The sequence below is a fragment of the Papio anubis genome, chromosome 9, assembly GCF_008728515.1.
Source record: "Papio anubis isolate 15944 chromosome 9, Panubis1.0, whole genome shotgun sequence".
Lineage (NCBI taxonomy): Eukaryota > Metazoa > Chordata > Mammalia > Primates > Cercopithecidae > Papio > Papio anubis.
In genome coordinates this window covers 88,798,359-88,814,396 of record NC_044984.1, presented here as the reverse complement: position 1 = coordinate 88,814,396, position 16,038 = coordinate 88,798,359, and the positions used below count along the sequence as shown (strand labels likewise).

At 35.6% G+C, this 16,038-nt stretch overlaps 1 protein-coding gene across 13 annotated transcripts in view; it reads left to right on the top strand.

The window, feature by feature from the left end:
* Positions 1-16,038, top strand: part of CEP83 (centrosomal protein 83) — a 146,846-nt gene that overhangs the window by 77,761 nt on the left and 53,047 nt on the right. For all 13 annotated transcript variants that reach the window (XM_021922785.2, XM_003906963.5, XM_017946117.3 and 10 more), the window contains 5 exons: positions 1,542-1,793; positions 4,838-4,969; positions 10,784-10,898; positions 12,630-12,774; positions 12,888-13,037. In XM_021922785.2, the coding sequence (XP_021778477.2) occupies positions 1,542-1,793; positions 4,838-4,969; positions 10,784-10,898; positions 12,630-12,774; positions 12,888-13,037 (794 nt within the window). The remainder of the gene's footprint in view (positions 1-1,541; positions 1,794-4,837; positions 4,970-10,783; positions 10,899-12,629; positions 12,775-12,887; positions 13,038-16,038) is intronic.

Here is a 16,038-nt window from a genome sequence, read left to right as displayed (position 1 = left end):
TACAACCATATTAAGTTACCTCATGTAAAAGGTAAACAGGATCTTAAAGATCAGCTAGCCCAAGTTCTTCATTTAAACTGAGGACAGAATACAGTGGATAAAAAGGTAATCTTGGGACCTAACCAGGAAGTAATAGTTATTTGTAAAGCGTGGGAGGAAAAATAGGAGAGAAACACTAATTAGTTGGGCTTTGAGGGCTTAACTCTAAATACCACAGCTGCCTTCAAGGATGAATTTTGTTCTTTGGAAAATAATATTTGTCTGCTGGATAGCTCTACCTGTATTTCTCAATGGCATTTAAATTCAGCATGTCCAGAAACAAATTGGAATCACTATGTGTTAAAATTAAAAAGGTTGTTAGAGTGCATCTAATTCAGTTTCCCATTTTACAGGTGTGGAGAACAGATCCTGCTCTGGGGTGGAGGTCTTAAACTTTTTAGATTCATTGGTAGTGCTGTGATCAAACAGTTGTTCCTTTTGCCTAGGTTGTGGAGCATTTCTTTAGGTTTTTTTTTTTTTTTTCGGAGGGAGCTTACAGTGAGCCTTTGATGTTCATCCTGGCTGTAAACAACCTCTGTCTTGTTTTGAGCAGCAGTTTTCAACTTTTTAAAAAACAAAAAAACCCAGCTGAATCTTTTACTTAAGTTGAATCATATGAAGAAACCCCAAAAAGAGACTAAAAATAGAAGCTTATGGTTAATGCCAGAGATTTGGTGGGGGTGGTGGTAGGGGATAGATAGTTGGGGAGATCAGGAAAGGGAAAGAATGAGTTATAGACCCTAGTTGCTTGCCACTGGTCTCCAGAGGTGAGGAGCTTCTGAAATGCCTTAGAGGTTAGGAAACAGTTTGAAACCCACTGATTTGGAGGCCCACGAAGTCCAGCAGTGATAATTGGCATGAATGACAAGACCACTGATGTCTCTGCTCTGCAAGTTCCCCAGTGACTTTAACACTTGCCCTGGAGTAATGATTTTTCAATTCTTTCTTGAATCTAAGGGCTAAGAACTAGGCCATCATTACAATTAGGACTTTAATAAACTCTCAGCTATCATTTAAAAACTCTCATCAATCACATTTGCTTTTATGTACACAGACAGGCAGTTTTTGTGTGAATTAAGTTGCCCTGACATAGATAATTTTATTAGTATAGACATAGCTCAAGAATTACAGTCATGTGAGGAAAAGCTTAAGAGTAGTCAGAGTTTTGGTCATGAACCCCTATAATGTTATGATGAATTTTAAAATACTTGATGTATTTTTAATAATTATTTTTATAGTATTATAATTTTTAAATTTTAGTCAGCAACTGATTAAGCCCTGTGCTAGACACTACGTGGAAATAGAGGGAAAACAGGACACAGTCCTTGAACTCACATTTGAGTCTCACTAAGAACAGAAAGAAGGTGATACTTAAAAATTTTTCCTTTGTACTTTGTTTCAGCACCCGAGCTTTTGCAATTTTTAATTTTACTGATTTGTAAAGCATGTTCATGACTGAAAATTTAATTAACTTCGTATGCTTTCTTTAAAATTATTCTTAGATTGCAAGACTGGAGGAAGATAAAGAAGAACTACGTAACCAGCTGCTTAATGTTGATCTCACAAGAGACAGCAAACGAGTGGAACAACTTGCTCGAGAAAAAGTCTATTTGTGTCAAAAATTAAAAGGGTTAGAGGCTGAAGTAGCAGAATTAAGGGCTGAAAAGGAGAATTCTGACGCTCAGGTGGAAAATGCCCAAAGAATACAGGTGCGGCAGTTGGCTGAGATGCAGGCTACAGTCAGATCCCTGGAGGTAAGATTCTGATTACTTCCCGGTAGAGTATGGCATACTTTTTTAAACTGCAATTGACAAACCTTTGATTTTTAGAGCATAAATGTATGCTTTCCAAGCTAATGCTGACGCATTTGTGTAATCCCAAGAGTATTTATTCTTTTAGTAAAGAAGAAAGCTATTGATTCATAAGCAATACGATACGTATGCTACCACATTTATAAAGGGATATTTATTCTGTGGGAGTTAAGTCACCTATCTGAAATGTCTTAACTCTTAAAATGCCACATAATAGAATATGCAAAATAAAAATGTATGTATTTGAGTTTCTGAAAGTAAAGTCATCTCAAACCAGAAAGAATAATTTCTTTCAAGATAGTACATTCCTTACACTGGGATTTGAGATCTTAAAGTCACAAATCCTGCTTGAACAGAAATACTATACTGATATATCTTATGATAGCTTCTTCCCAGACTAGTAATTTGCAGAATTATTTCCCTGGGTTCATTAGAGAAAGATAAGTGTTGGCAGACCTGACTGGTACTCCTAGGGGTATTGCCTTATGAAAATTCTTGGTTTCCATTTTATTCAGATATACTTATTCTTCTTAGTTCTTAGTGCCTAACTTGTAGCAAACATACCTGTTTAATTGTTTTTATTTTTTACAATTCAAAGTGTTTCTTTTTCCTTTGGAATAGTTATAAAATGATTTGGGGGGGAGGCATTAGCGGGCATTTAATTTGTAGTTAAAATCAATATCCAAATCCAAGATGGTGATTTTTTTTCCCCCAGCCAGTGATACAGGAATACATTGGTATGTTTTGAAGAGTAGAAGTTACTTTTTTATTTTGTTACATGACGCTAGGTCAAGTATTTACTGGTTTTCTGAATTAAAAGTTGTCAGTATCATTGTACCTTAAACATGAAGCAGTTCATTGTGAGACTGTTTATGTTGCCATCCTTCCATCCTTATGTATTTTACACAGTGACAGAATAAGTGAGACGATTGCAGTTGAATATAGCATACAGTTCTGATGGGAAACTTTCCATTGAGGTCCTTTAGAGTGATTATTTTCAGGGCAAGTTGAATGATGACAAAAGATTTGTGACATTTTCATAAGAGCCTATATTTTTATCATTTGTCAGATGAAATGAAAATAAGCATATGACAGCAAACATTTCTTTCTTCTTTAACTTTCTTGGCTATCATTGTGCCCAGAGAGTATTATTTCATATATGAAGAAAATAGTTTTTTTCCCTAATTATTTGTCGAATATAGTCCTTACATATTTAAGATAGATGTTCCCCAACTTAAGGTGGTTTGACTTATGATTTTTTGACTATACAATGGTGTGAAAGCCATATATGTATTTATGTACTTTGAATTTTGATCTTTTCCTGGGTTACTGATATGTGGTATGATAGTCTCTTTTTTTTTTTTTTTTTTTTTTTTTGAGACGGAGTCTCGCTCTGCCGCCCAGGCTGGAGTACAGTGGCCGGATCTCAGCTCACTGCAAGCTCCGCCTCCCGGGTTCACGCCATTCTCCTGCCTCAGCCTCCCAAGTAGCTGGGACTACAGGCGCCCGCCACCTCGCCCGGCTAGTTTTTTTGTATTTTTTAGTAGAGACGGGGTTTCACCGTGTTAGCCAGGATGGTCTCGATCTCCTGACCTCGTGATCCACCCGTCTCGGCCTCCCAAAGTGCTGGGATTACAGGCTTGAGCCACCGCGCCCGGCCAGGTATGATACTCTCAATGCTGTGTAGCTGCACTGAGCCACAGTTCCCAGTCAGTCACATGATCATGAGGGTAAATAACCTCTTTACTGAGTACTGTGTTGCCAGATGATTTTTTCCAACTGTAGGCTAATTCACGTGTTTTGAGGATGCTTAAGGTAGGCAGTCTAAGTTATGGACTTAGATATTTTCAATTTGTGATGGGTTTATCAGGATGTAACCCCATCATAAGTTGAAGAGCATCTATATGTACGAAATGAGATGTTATGAAACTGAAGTGTATCCTTTAAATGCCGAAACGTTTTCATTTTGATTATGTTGAGGTCGGGTATGGTGGCTTATGCCTGTAATCCCAGCACTTTGGGAGGCTGAGGTAAATGGGTCACCTGAGCTCAGGAGTTTGAAATGAGCCTGAACAACACGGGTAAAACCCTGTCTCTACAAAAAATACAAAAATTAGCCAGGCGCCATGGTGTGCACCTGAAGTCCCAGCTACTCGGGAGGCTGAGGCAGGAGAATTGTTTGTGCTTGGGAGTCTGAGGTTGCAATGAGCCAAGATCATGCCATTGCACTCCAGCCTGGGAGACAAAGCAAGACCTTGTCTGAAAAAAAATACGTGTGTGTGTGTGTGTGTGTGTGTGTATATGTGTATATATATGTGTATATATATATAATGTTGAGTAGACATGTTTTTTAAAAAAGGTTTTAGTTCCCCTCCCCTCATGAAAGAGTACTATCAATATTACCAACCAGAAACATTTTTGACAACCTACAGACTTCATTAACAATCCTAATTGTGTCATGAGATCAGGAGCCTCTTTGCTCACACTTAGGAAGTCTGCAGATTAGCTGAGGATTTTGAAATAATATATTTCCCTATTTCTTTTTTGAAAATCATTGATTTTAGATTTTCAATTTGTACTTGTTACTATCAATGAGCCCTGCCTTCTACTTTCTAATATGCTTTTTCCTATCTGTTGTAGACTGGAAACTTCCAAAAATGTTTGAAATAAGTCAGTGTTAAAAATAAATAGACATCAAGTGAATGCCTTAGGTAGTTTCTCTCATGAGAGAAGTATATAAACTTTATTTTGTTGGTGGTCATTCATATGTTGTTTGTCTAGATACCTTTGTTGCATATTTTCTGAAACACTATCTTTCATTTGAATTCTACAATTAGTTTGAGAAAATGTTTGTTACATTGGTATATGTTAATGTTGAGGTTTTGAATAATTTTTGTATAATTGTAAATGTATTTTAAATAGTGCTTATTTGATTTTGAAATACTTGAAAAATAAATGAATTTTAAAATATTTTGTTTGAATGAAAGGCTGAAAAACAATCAGCTAATTTACGGGCAGAACGCTTGGAAAAAGAGCTACAATCAAGCAGTGAACAAAATACTTTTTTAATTAATAAATTGCATAAAGCTGAACGAGAAGTAAATACATTGTCCAGTAAAGTAAGTTGTTTTATGTTTCTGTTTCATTCTTTAGAATGTTTGTTACTATATAATGATAAATTTTATTTTTAATAATTCATTTCTTTATACTGAAATGTTTTATTATATCATTCTACCTTCCAAGAAATAAATACATTGATCAGTAGAGTATGTTATCTTATGCCTCTACTTCATTCTGTAGAATACTTGATACTGTACAGTGAGGAATTTTGCATTCTCTGTATTGAAGTATTTTTAATCCTATCACTCTGCCTTCCAAATACATGCAGAATCTGATCAATTCTTACCACATCCACCATGACCTTTCTAGTCCAAGCCATGATTTTTTTAGACTCAGTTTCTGTGCCAGGTTGCTTACTGGTCTTTCTGCTTTCTACCCATTCAGAGCTCTGTGTGATCTGGAGTCTTTTCACAGCCATGACCATGTATTTTTCCTCCTGTTCACTTTGCTCCCTTTGGCCTTGTCACTCTTTGAGCAAACTCACATCTTGCTCAGAGTTTCTACACTTGTCTGACCTTGACTCAGTCTTCCCTCACATATCCACATAACTTGCCTCCTCACCCCCTAGATGTTGCCTAACCAGAGAGGCTTTCCTTGTCTTCACACTGGAAAATAGCATCTTCCTTCTTCCTCTGTCTTTCTATCTTCCTTACCTGCTTCATAGCTCTTAATACTATCTGATATAGTTATTTGGTTTTTATGTTTTTGTCTCTCCTTTTCTTTCCCACCACCTTCCTTTCAACCCAATATAAGCTCCAAGAGAGCAGGGACATTGTTTTCATCACTACTACTTTTCCAGCTTCTAGAACAGTGCCGGCACATAGTAGGTACTCAATAAATATTTCTTCAATGAATAAATTAGTAGTAGCAGCATGATCTACATTTATATTCTCCTTAACAGACTGGATTCAAATTCTGATTTTTCCGTTACTAAAAAAAGCTGTGTGACCTTGGGCAGTTCACCATCTCTCTGAAACTTAAGTGAAACTTAAGTCTATGAAATGGGACTAATACCTACTTTATAGAGTTGTGGCAAAAATTAAATGTAGCTGATGATGAAAATGATAATAGCAGTGATTATACACTGGTAATATCCTTAAATAAGAAAATATTGTAACATAAATAATACAGAATTTTTAGTCCATTGACTAGTCTGTATCTCACTGTCTCAATAACTGTGTGTAACCTTAGGCAAGTTTACCTAATATCATTAGGATCCAATTTCCTTATATCTGTAAGAACTCTTCCAGCCTACTAAGACTGTGTAAGAACTACTAGGAAATAATTTGATTGCCTCCTGATTAACTATAAGTAGATTATATATTCAACAGATACACATTCAACGCTTATAACTATAGAGTATACAAAAAAATAGATATAAAACACAAGTAAATTCAGGATATAGGGAGTTTCCATGCTTTTCTTCCAATTCCAGTATAAATTATTTTTAGTTTTGTAAAATAATATTGAATACCTAGTATTGCAGCACATCGTTCTTGACCTGAGTAGCCAGACTACACTGCTGGAATAATTGGAACCACACATGTCGCAACAGGACATGGGATATGCTGGCTTGTGCAGTGGCTTCTCTCTTGGGGGGTCACCAAGTATAATACTTTTCATGCAGTACATTTTACCTGAGCTCTCTGGCTCACCTTTGTGCTGACCCTGATTTTCCTTCTTTTTTTCCATATGTATACTCTTCCCTATTGCTCTTTCCTTTTAGAGTTAGAGCATAGGTGATTTCTCCTACTCTGCTGGAGAAAAAACAGCAATCTAGTATAGTATTTATTTCTTTGTGCTTGTTTATTAATACACGTTGCTAAGAGTTGCCTGTCTTTTTAAAGGCACACTTGCATTATTTTGCATATAAATGGAGTATTAAATACCATCCTTTAACTTTAAACAAACTAAGTTTCATTTGAAGTCTTGCATGTAAAGATTCCATTGGAAGGGTAAATTTTAAAATAATATTTCAAACATGACTGCCACAGTTTTCTTTGCAACTTGAAATTTTCATAAACATTTTGCAATTCTAGCAAATGGTTGTTTGCGGTGCAAAGGAACACCTGGGGTGTGTTGTCTAAGTTATTCAAATTCATAAATGTTTGTCAGATTTTAGAACAAAGTTATGTCAGTGTGAGTATCAGTGTCTTGGATTAAAAGGTGTTACTAAAGATGGCCTGAAAATGATGACCTTAAGGAGATTTCACATTCAGCGAGGTAAATTCTTCTAGTTCCCTCATAACGTTTTTCATTTTCAGAATGCCAATAAAAGATAGTTTTAAGGAAGCCACCCAACAGAGTTGTCCTTATTTACCTAAATTAATGAGGTAATTACGTCTCAGAACTTTGAAAACGATCAGGATTTGAGTACCGTCTCTTTGGAATCTGTATCCAGGGCTTCTTAGGTAATACATATTGTCAATTATATTTCCGTTTCTTACTTGTTTATACTGTGCTCTTGTGTGTCTTTCTGTGAGTATGTGTACTTTAACAGATCCTGACCCCCTATAAAATGTCCAGTATTGCCAGTTTTGACATTTATTAAAGTTTTGTTAGTAATATCTGAATACTTCCATTGTGTGAAAAACATAAAGCAAATTCACAACATAAAGGCCAGAATCTATATGGCAGACATTCTGTGAAGAACAGGGTGACTTGATCCAGTGGAGCTTCAGGAGACCATGAATTACTTGAAATTTTATGCAACATTTTAACATGAGCATTTTATTTTTTAAAAATCCCTAATTTTCCTAGGATTTGGGACTTGATCGCAAAGAAGATTAAGAACCAGGGATCTAGGGGCAGAAAGAAACCTTATTGTAACATTTGGAATTTGGTTCAGATTACTCATAGAAAAGTGCTATTATTGTCATTACTGGGTAATAAATTTTCATACGTTATTTTAAGTAAAATTCCTTTTAGTATATTTTTAGGAAATTAACAGTGTTCGTATAAGTGCATCGGTGATGTTAGGATGATACAAATAAGGCAATAAAGAAAAGCTTAAGATCCATAGATGAGTAAATTTGAATGCAGAGAGGACAGGTACATTGCTTGAGCATATACCACTGGTTTAACAGCAAAAGGAGGCCTGAAGACAGACCTCACTTGTTGCTTGACTTCCTATTTGGTGTTCTTTCAGTTTCAATAATTATAGTTTAGTTAAAAATGTCTTCTCATTTCAATAAATCTTAGGGTGAAATGAAAAAGAAGTTTTTGTAGATCTTGAAGTTACCATGAGGTGAATCAACTTCCTATGAAATAAGATAGCTCTAATTTTCCACCTTATGCAGCTATAGTATGTTTGTTAATGAAATGCTGTGTCATTCTTACCCTTTTACAGTTAGTATATAATAGCAGGTTATAATTACGTTTGTCATAGTGATTGGATTTTCTTTGTAATTGTATTTCTTCAAAATTTTAAAGTATTTGTAATTTAAATTCTATCTGTCCATGAAATTATAATATAGTAAAACCCAATCTACAGAAAGTTTAAGTATTAAAACAAATTCTCAGCTGCTTTCATGTAAACATCATTTTATAAAACTTACTTTTGTAGAAAAGAACTTCCAAAAGGAAATTAAAAATGCAGCCTGGGCGTGGTGGCTTGTGCCTGTAATCCCAGCACTTTGGAAGGCCAAGGCGGGTGGATCATGAGGTCAGGAGTTCAAGACCAGCCTGGCCAAGATGGTGAAACCCCATCTCTACTAAAAATACAAAATTTAGCCAGGTGTGGTGGTGCATGCCTGTAATCCCAGCTACTCGGGAGGCTGAGGCAGGAGAATCGCTTGAACCCTGGAGACAGAGGTTGCCGTAAGCTGAGATCAAGCCACTGCATTCCAGCCTGGGCGACAGAGCGAGACTCTGTCTCAAAAAATAAATAAATAAAAATGCAAAACTGATGTCAGCACAAGGTTGCCATTTTATGAACGGTCATTTAAAAATCTACGAGTTAATTTGGAGGGATGTCTTATTGTAGTTACCAGTACGAAGGCAGTACTCACTTTTCTGTTTATTTCCTTTGAATGAAGATTTTGCATGAAACTATTCCTTGAAACATTTTCAGGACCTTTTGTTGATGGAGTCTCTTCCAGTAAGACACTTCTATTTCTCATCCTTGCCCTCTTTGGCTCTAGGACCTCTTTTTGATTTGTGTCTGACTCCCAACTCCAGTTTTTATGGGGTTTTTATTGGACTCTTAAGTAAATTGTCTTTTACTTTCCTGTTTCTACCATCTCACATTTTCTGTATTTGACTTGTATATATTTGTAGTTTCCTACTCTGATTCCATAGTTTTCTATATTTGGGTAATATATCAGAAAACGGGTCATCTAATCTTTATGTTTGTATTGATTAAATCCTTATTATATGACTATATCTAATTTTAGAAGCTCCTTACCAAAGAGAAGGGCTATGGAAAATGAATTTATATGATTTATTCTTGTTCCTGCCTCTATCCCCTACCTCATACTTGTGCACATGCGCACACAGACACAATCAATACACATAGACTATTTTGTCACCAGATTCAATTGATTCTTCATTCCCCCCCTTTATTCATTCTTTGCCTCTTAATTGATTTATTTACCTTCAGTTTCTTAAGCCAACAGATTTACATTAATTAATTGTGCCACCTTCAACAGCTAACCGAAAAACAACCCTTTCGTATGGTATATAAAGTTTATTCCCTGCCATTCCTCCACAGATTTCACATCTGCCGGTGCTCTCCATGTAATACATAGCTTGTTTTAAGAGCAGACCATGTCATGTTATACACATAATAACATTTTATATGCTGTTCCTTCTACCTAGAGTACCTTCTTTGTCCCTAACACATTTTTTATTCTTAAATTTAATTTTAATTTTTTTAGAGACAAGGTCTCACTCTGTTGCCCAGGCTGGAGTACATTGGCACAATCATAGTTCACTGCAGCCTCAAACCCCTAGACTCAAGTGATCCTCTTAGTCTCCCCAATGGCTGGGACTAAGGTGCTAATTTAAAATTTTTTTTTTTTTTTTTCAGAGAAAGGATCTCACTATGTTGCCCAGAGTGGTCTCCAACACCAGGCCTCAGACACTTCCTTCTGCCACAGCCTTTTGAGTAGCTGGGATTTTAGGTGCAAGTTACTGTGTCCAGCTCTGGACACTTTTTAAAAGGAAGGTTTCAGGCCAAGTGCAGTGGATTGCACCTATAATCCTAGCACTTTAGGAGGCCAAGGCAGGAGGATTGCTTGAGGCCAGGAATTTGAGACAAGCCTGGTCAACATAGCAAGAGCCCATCGCTACAAAAAAATTGAAAAATTATCTGAGTGTGGTGGTGTGCACCTGTAGTCTTGACAGCTACTTGGAATGCTGAGGAGAGAGGATCACTTGAGCCCAGGAGTTTGAAGTTAAAGTGAGCTATGACTGTGCCACTGCACTCCAACCTGGATGACATAGTGAGACCCTGTCTTTTAGAAATATTAACAAATTTAAAAAGTTTCAGAATTTTTTCCCTGCAGATTTTCCAATCATCAAGTATTTGATTTTAGATACTTGTAATTAAGTCTTTAAGGCAAGATTAAGCCAGAGGACCATACATAGATATTCGTAAGGAAATGCCTCAGTTCTGTTAGGAAAGAACAGTGTTTCCTTGATGTCTCCTTATTTGAAGTACTGTTGCAGGCACTGACACTCCTTTCTTCTTGAAAGGTACTTAGACTCTACTTTACTATCAAAGCATTTTCTCATTTCCATTTATGTTTTGGGGTAAGTATTGAATGACAAGAAAATGACGAATAGTAATTTCAATTTTTAATTATCAACAGGTGAAAGAACTTAAACATGCAAACAAACTGGAAATAACAGACATCAAACTGGAGACAGCAAGGGCTAAGAGTGAGCTAGAAAGAGAAAGGAATAAGATTCAAAGTGAACTGGATGGTAATGTGTGATTTCCCTTGCTGCTGCTGCTGCTTATTTTCAGATATGAACTCAAATTATTAAAATAGTTGAACATGAATATTTATTTCCAGATTTTCAACGTAGTTTAGTTTTAATTTTGGAGTACATATGAAATGTTTATTATATGTTGAGTGTTTTGTTCATTGTAAGACTTAACAACTTTTAAAAAATCAGTCTTATGTTTTTATCATAGTTTTTGGATACATAAATGAACTTTGTAAATGGGATGCCATACTTCGTGATTTATAAATCTTAAATCTATTTATTGTGTAGTTTATCACTCCCAGGACATTTTAAGTCTAGAGAATGTGAAGAAGATAATTGGGTTCCAGGCTTAATTTTTTTCAATTAAAAAATTTTTTTTATGTAGACCCTAGGCCAGTCATTGTAGCCTAGTGTAGAGTAGGCTTATTTTTTTATTTTTTATTTATTTATTTATTTTTGAGACGGAGTCTTGCTGTGTCCCTCTGGCTGGAGTGCAGTGGCGTGATCTTGGCTTACTGCAAACTTCACCTCCCAGGTTCATGCCATTCTCCTGCCTCAGCCTCCCAAATAGCTGGGACTACAGGCGCCCGCCACCAGGCTGGCTAATTTTTTGTATTTTTAGTAGTGACAGCGTTTCACTGTGTTAGCCAGGATGGTCTCGATCTCCTGACCTCGTGATCTGCCTGCCTCGGCCTCCCAAAGTACTGGGATTACAGGTGTGAGCCGTGCACCCGGCCAAGGAGGCTTATTTTTAAGTTCCAGTTTAATCTTAGAACATCCATCTCATCAAGTTTCTTCATTATTTGTTGTTTCTAACTTGAAGTATTTAAATAAGCTTACATTTGGCCTGTAGCTATCCTTGAGTTGATCTGTAGTTGAACTCATTTCAGAGTTTATGATGAATGCCTTTCATGTTTTGAAACGGGGTCTCACCTTGTTGCCCAGGCTAGCTTTGAATTCCTTGGCTCAAATGATCCTCCTGCCTAAGCCTCCTCAGTAACTGGGACTACAGGTGCTAACACCGTGTCTGTATGCTGTGAATGATTTTTTCCAATTATTGATTTCTATTTATTTGGCTCATGGATTTCCATAGAGTTAGGGAGTAAATTTTTTTAGGAACTTAAAGGATGCTGCGTTTTGTTTTTACTTTGAGTTAGATGTGAGTTTGCTTTAATTATTCCATCTGCAAAGTATTTGCCATTTCATCACAAAGATTTCTGAATTCATTGTACAAACTTGAAAGTGTCTGTGTTATTTATACTTCTGCTAGAAATCTAGCAGTTCTGCTAGAATCAACAGGTTTTGAAGGGTTTTGTGATTTATTTCACTCTGCTATCTGCCAGCTTTGTCTATGATGCTGTCTTAGAGGCTTAGGTCACAGAACCCCTTTAGAAGTGAAGAAAGTAAACCTCTGGTTTATCATCCAGGTTGTTCTTAACTCTCAGTGTTCGAATGAGTGAATGTATATAGCCTTTTATTAAAGTTTTTATATGTGTATGCACTAAATAAACAGTGACAGGAAAATTTGCTCTGAGTTTTATCCTGTTTCATTCTCTATTTTAAGAGAGTTTATTAATGATGTGAGTATTATTGAGAATATATATTCATAGAGACTTTCTACATTCTTTTAGTTGTCTTACCAGCTTATGAATACTTGCTGTTAAATGTGACTTTTCATCTTAGTAACATTGAATATAGTACATTTTTCTCCTTAAAAAACACTAGGATTACAGTCAGACAATGAAATTCTCAAAGCAGCTGTTGAACACCACAAAGTGCTCTTAGTAGAAAAGGATCGTGAATTAATACGTAAAGTACAAGCTGCCAAAGAAGAAGGTTATCAAAAACTTGTGGTATTACAAGATGAAAAGTAAGTACTTAATTACCTTAGTTTGACTTAAATATCCTTGCAAATGAAAACATTTTGCTGTTATATCGTCTTTATTATAGTTCTTGTAACATAATTATGATCTCTTGTTTTAGGTTAGAACTCGAGAACAGATTAGCAGATTTGGAGAAAATGAAAGTAGAACATGATGTCTGGAGGCAATCTGAAAAGGAGCAGTATGAGGAGAAATTGCGGGCTTCACAGATGGCAGAAGAGATCACCAGGAAGGAGCTTCAGAGTGTTAGGTGATATATACATAGATATTTAAAGTTTTTCATGTTGAAATAATGTCAGAGTTAACAAAATGATGTACAAGTAGTACAAAGAATTCCCATGTGCCCTTCACCCTTATCTCCCAAATACGGATACCTTATGTAACCATATTATAATAACCAAGATTAAGAAAATATGAATATGATCAGGAAATCAGACATTACTATTATAAAATCTATTAACTGCACTCAAATTTTACCAGTTGTCCCACTGATGTCTTTTTTCTGGTCTAAAACCCAATCCAGGATCACACATTGCATTTAGTTACTTTTAATGTGGAACATATGAACACTTTGACAAATACTTGTCAGCATTTTGTATATCCTGTCTCAATTTGGTTTTGTATTGCATTTTTCATGGTTAAATTCAGGTTAGGCATTTTTAGGAAAACATCAAAGTCATGTGTCCTCAGTGCATCATATTAGGAGGTTCATGATTTGGCCCCTTAACTGGTGATTTTAACTTTGATCACTTGGTTAAGGTGCCGTCTGCCATGTTTTTCCCCTATAAAATTACTATTTTTTTCCCTTTGTAATATATAATTATCTTGTGGTTGCCCATATGATATTTCAAGTCTATGTAAATATTCTCATATTTTGCCTTTATATATTCTTCCATTAATTTTAGTATCCATTGATAATTGTTATCTGAAACAGTTATAATTCTAGCGTTTGCCAAATGGTGATCTTTCCATTTCTGTGATCCTTCCACATTTGTTAGTTGAAATTCTCCTGAAAGGAAGAGCTTTCCATTCTCCTCTAGATATATTTATATCACTATGGATTTATACATTCATATTTTTTCTATAGATTATAATATTTTGTTATAATATTTTGTGTTGCTCAACTTCTCTCAGATTTGACTATTGGAAAATCTTTCAAGTTGAATCCCATGTCCTTTTGACATAATCCCACGATTTATTGTGACTTTTTTCTATCATTATACGATGTTCTATGATTCTCTTTCACTTTCCCTGCCCCAGCCCTGGAATTAAGCATTTCTCTGAGGTGCTTTGATTCCTTTTTAATTGGAGAGTGGCATTTAGAAACCAAAATCTCAGCTCTAGGTATGCTTGTTGGTACTAGAGAGTCATTGCTTCTAGGTCCTCTCAGTGAACTGAAAAGTACACATTTATGTCTATTTCTTTATTTTTTTCTCTATATTAATAATCTTGAGTTTACATTGATATTTCCGGCTCTGTTCCAGCACCATGGAGTTCATTCTGGCCTTCCTCTTTTCATACTTGCAATTCTTTTGACAGTGAGAAAACTGATATTCATTATTCATACTGTATTTACTCAGTCCTAGAATATAAAATTGTTTTAGAATTGCTAACTCATCACTCAATGAAAAACAAACCCATTAACTTACATGTAATATTTGCGTATAGTTGTTTTTATCTTTAACCTTAGAGTATATAGTCAAAATCTTGTTTTCCAAAGTTACTTATGATTTTTCTCCCTGAATTCTCCTTTAATGTGGTTTGTTATTCACTTATAAAGCAGGTTTATTCTTTCTGTTCTATTCTATTTTGAGTCCATACCTCATCCTTGTTTATTTATTTATTTATATATTGGGCTTTTGAAATATCTACATGGTTCTAAAAGACAGAACTATAATATACCAAAAAACAAACAAACAAAAAATAAAAAAAAAACCTCAAAAAGGTGCCACTTCCCACATCTGCTCTACCCTGTTCCCATTTCCCTCATCTTTTCTCCTCTGTCCTGCCCCTATGTGAGATTAATCTCATTAGTTTCTGGTTTAGACTTCCTACATTTTTTGTTGTTGTTGTTGTTCCTCACAAATATCAGATGTCATTGTATTTTTCCTTCTTTCTTATCAGTGTACCCTGGAAACTGCTTCAGATTAGTTCCTAGAGATTAACCTCATTCTTTTTTATGGCTGCATAGCACTCCACTATGTGTTTCTGTCAGTGTTTAGTGAAACAATCTCTTAGGTTTATTTAGTTTCCAATATTTTGTCTTTTTTTTTTTCCGAAACAGAGTCTTGCTCTGTTGCCTAGGCTGGAGGGCAGTGGGATGATCTTTGCTCACTGCAGCCTCTACCTCCACCTCTGGGATTCAAGTGATTCTCCTGCCTCCTGAGCAGCTGAGATTGCAGGCATATGCCACTACAACTGGCTAAAATTTTGTATTTTTAGTAGAGGTGAGATTTCACCTTGCTGGCCAGGCTGCTCTCAAACTCCTGGCTTCAGTTGATCTGCCCACCTCGGGTCTCCCAGTGTACCGGGATTATAGGTGTTGAGCCACTGCACCTGGCCTCCAGTATTTTGTGATTACAACTGATGATGCAATCAATAATGTTGTACATGTAAATATTTTCATTTTCTGGAGATGTATCTTCAGGGTGAATTTCTGAAGTAAATTGGTGGGTCAAAAGGTAAATCATATGCAGTTTTGTTGGATATTGCCAAATTTCCATCCAAGAGAATTATATCACTTTGCATCTTAGTGTAGTTTAATTTGCATTTCTCACATTATAAATGAGATTGAGCAATGTTTCATTTGTTTAAGGGCCATTTTTACATCATTTTTGTATGAATTGTTTGTTCCTGTCTTTCCCTATTGTACTTGGTTTTTTTGGCCTTTTTTACCTTGCTTAATTTTTTTTTTTAAATTAGCTTGCTTTTTAGGAGTTCTTTATAAATCAGGATTATGCTGCAGATATTTTCTGTCAGTGTGTGTCAGCAGTCTTTTGAGTTTGCTTCTGTTATTTTTTTGCTGTGCAAAAATTTTTATTATGTAATCAAATTTAATCTGTTATTGCTTCTGGGTATTAAGTCAGAGTTAGTAGTCTCTCCCTGAACTGAGGTTAAAGAGGAATTCACTTCTTTTTGCTTGTATGGTTTCATTTTTTACATTTAGTTCTGTGATCTATTTGAAGTGTATTTTTTTGTATGCTGTGAGGTATGGATTTAATTAGTTTTTTCTAAGTGGCTAATTGTCTCAC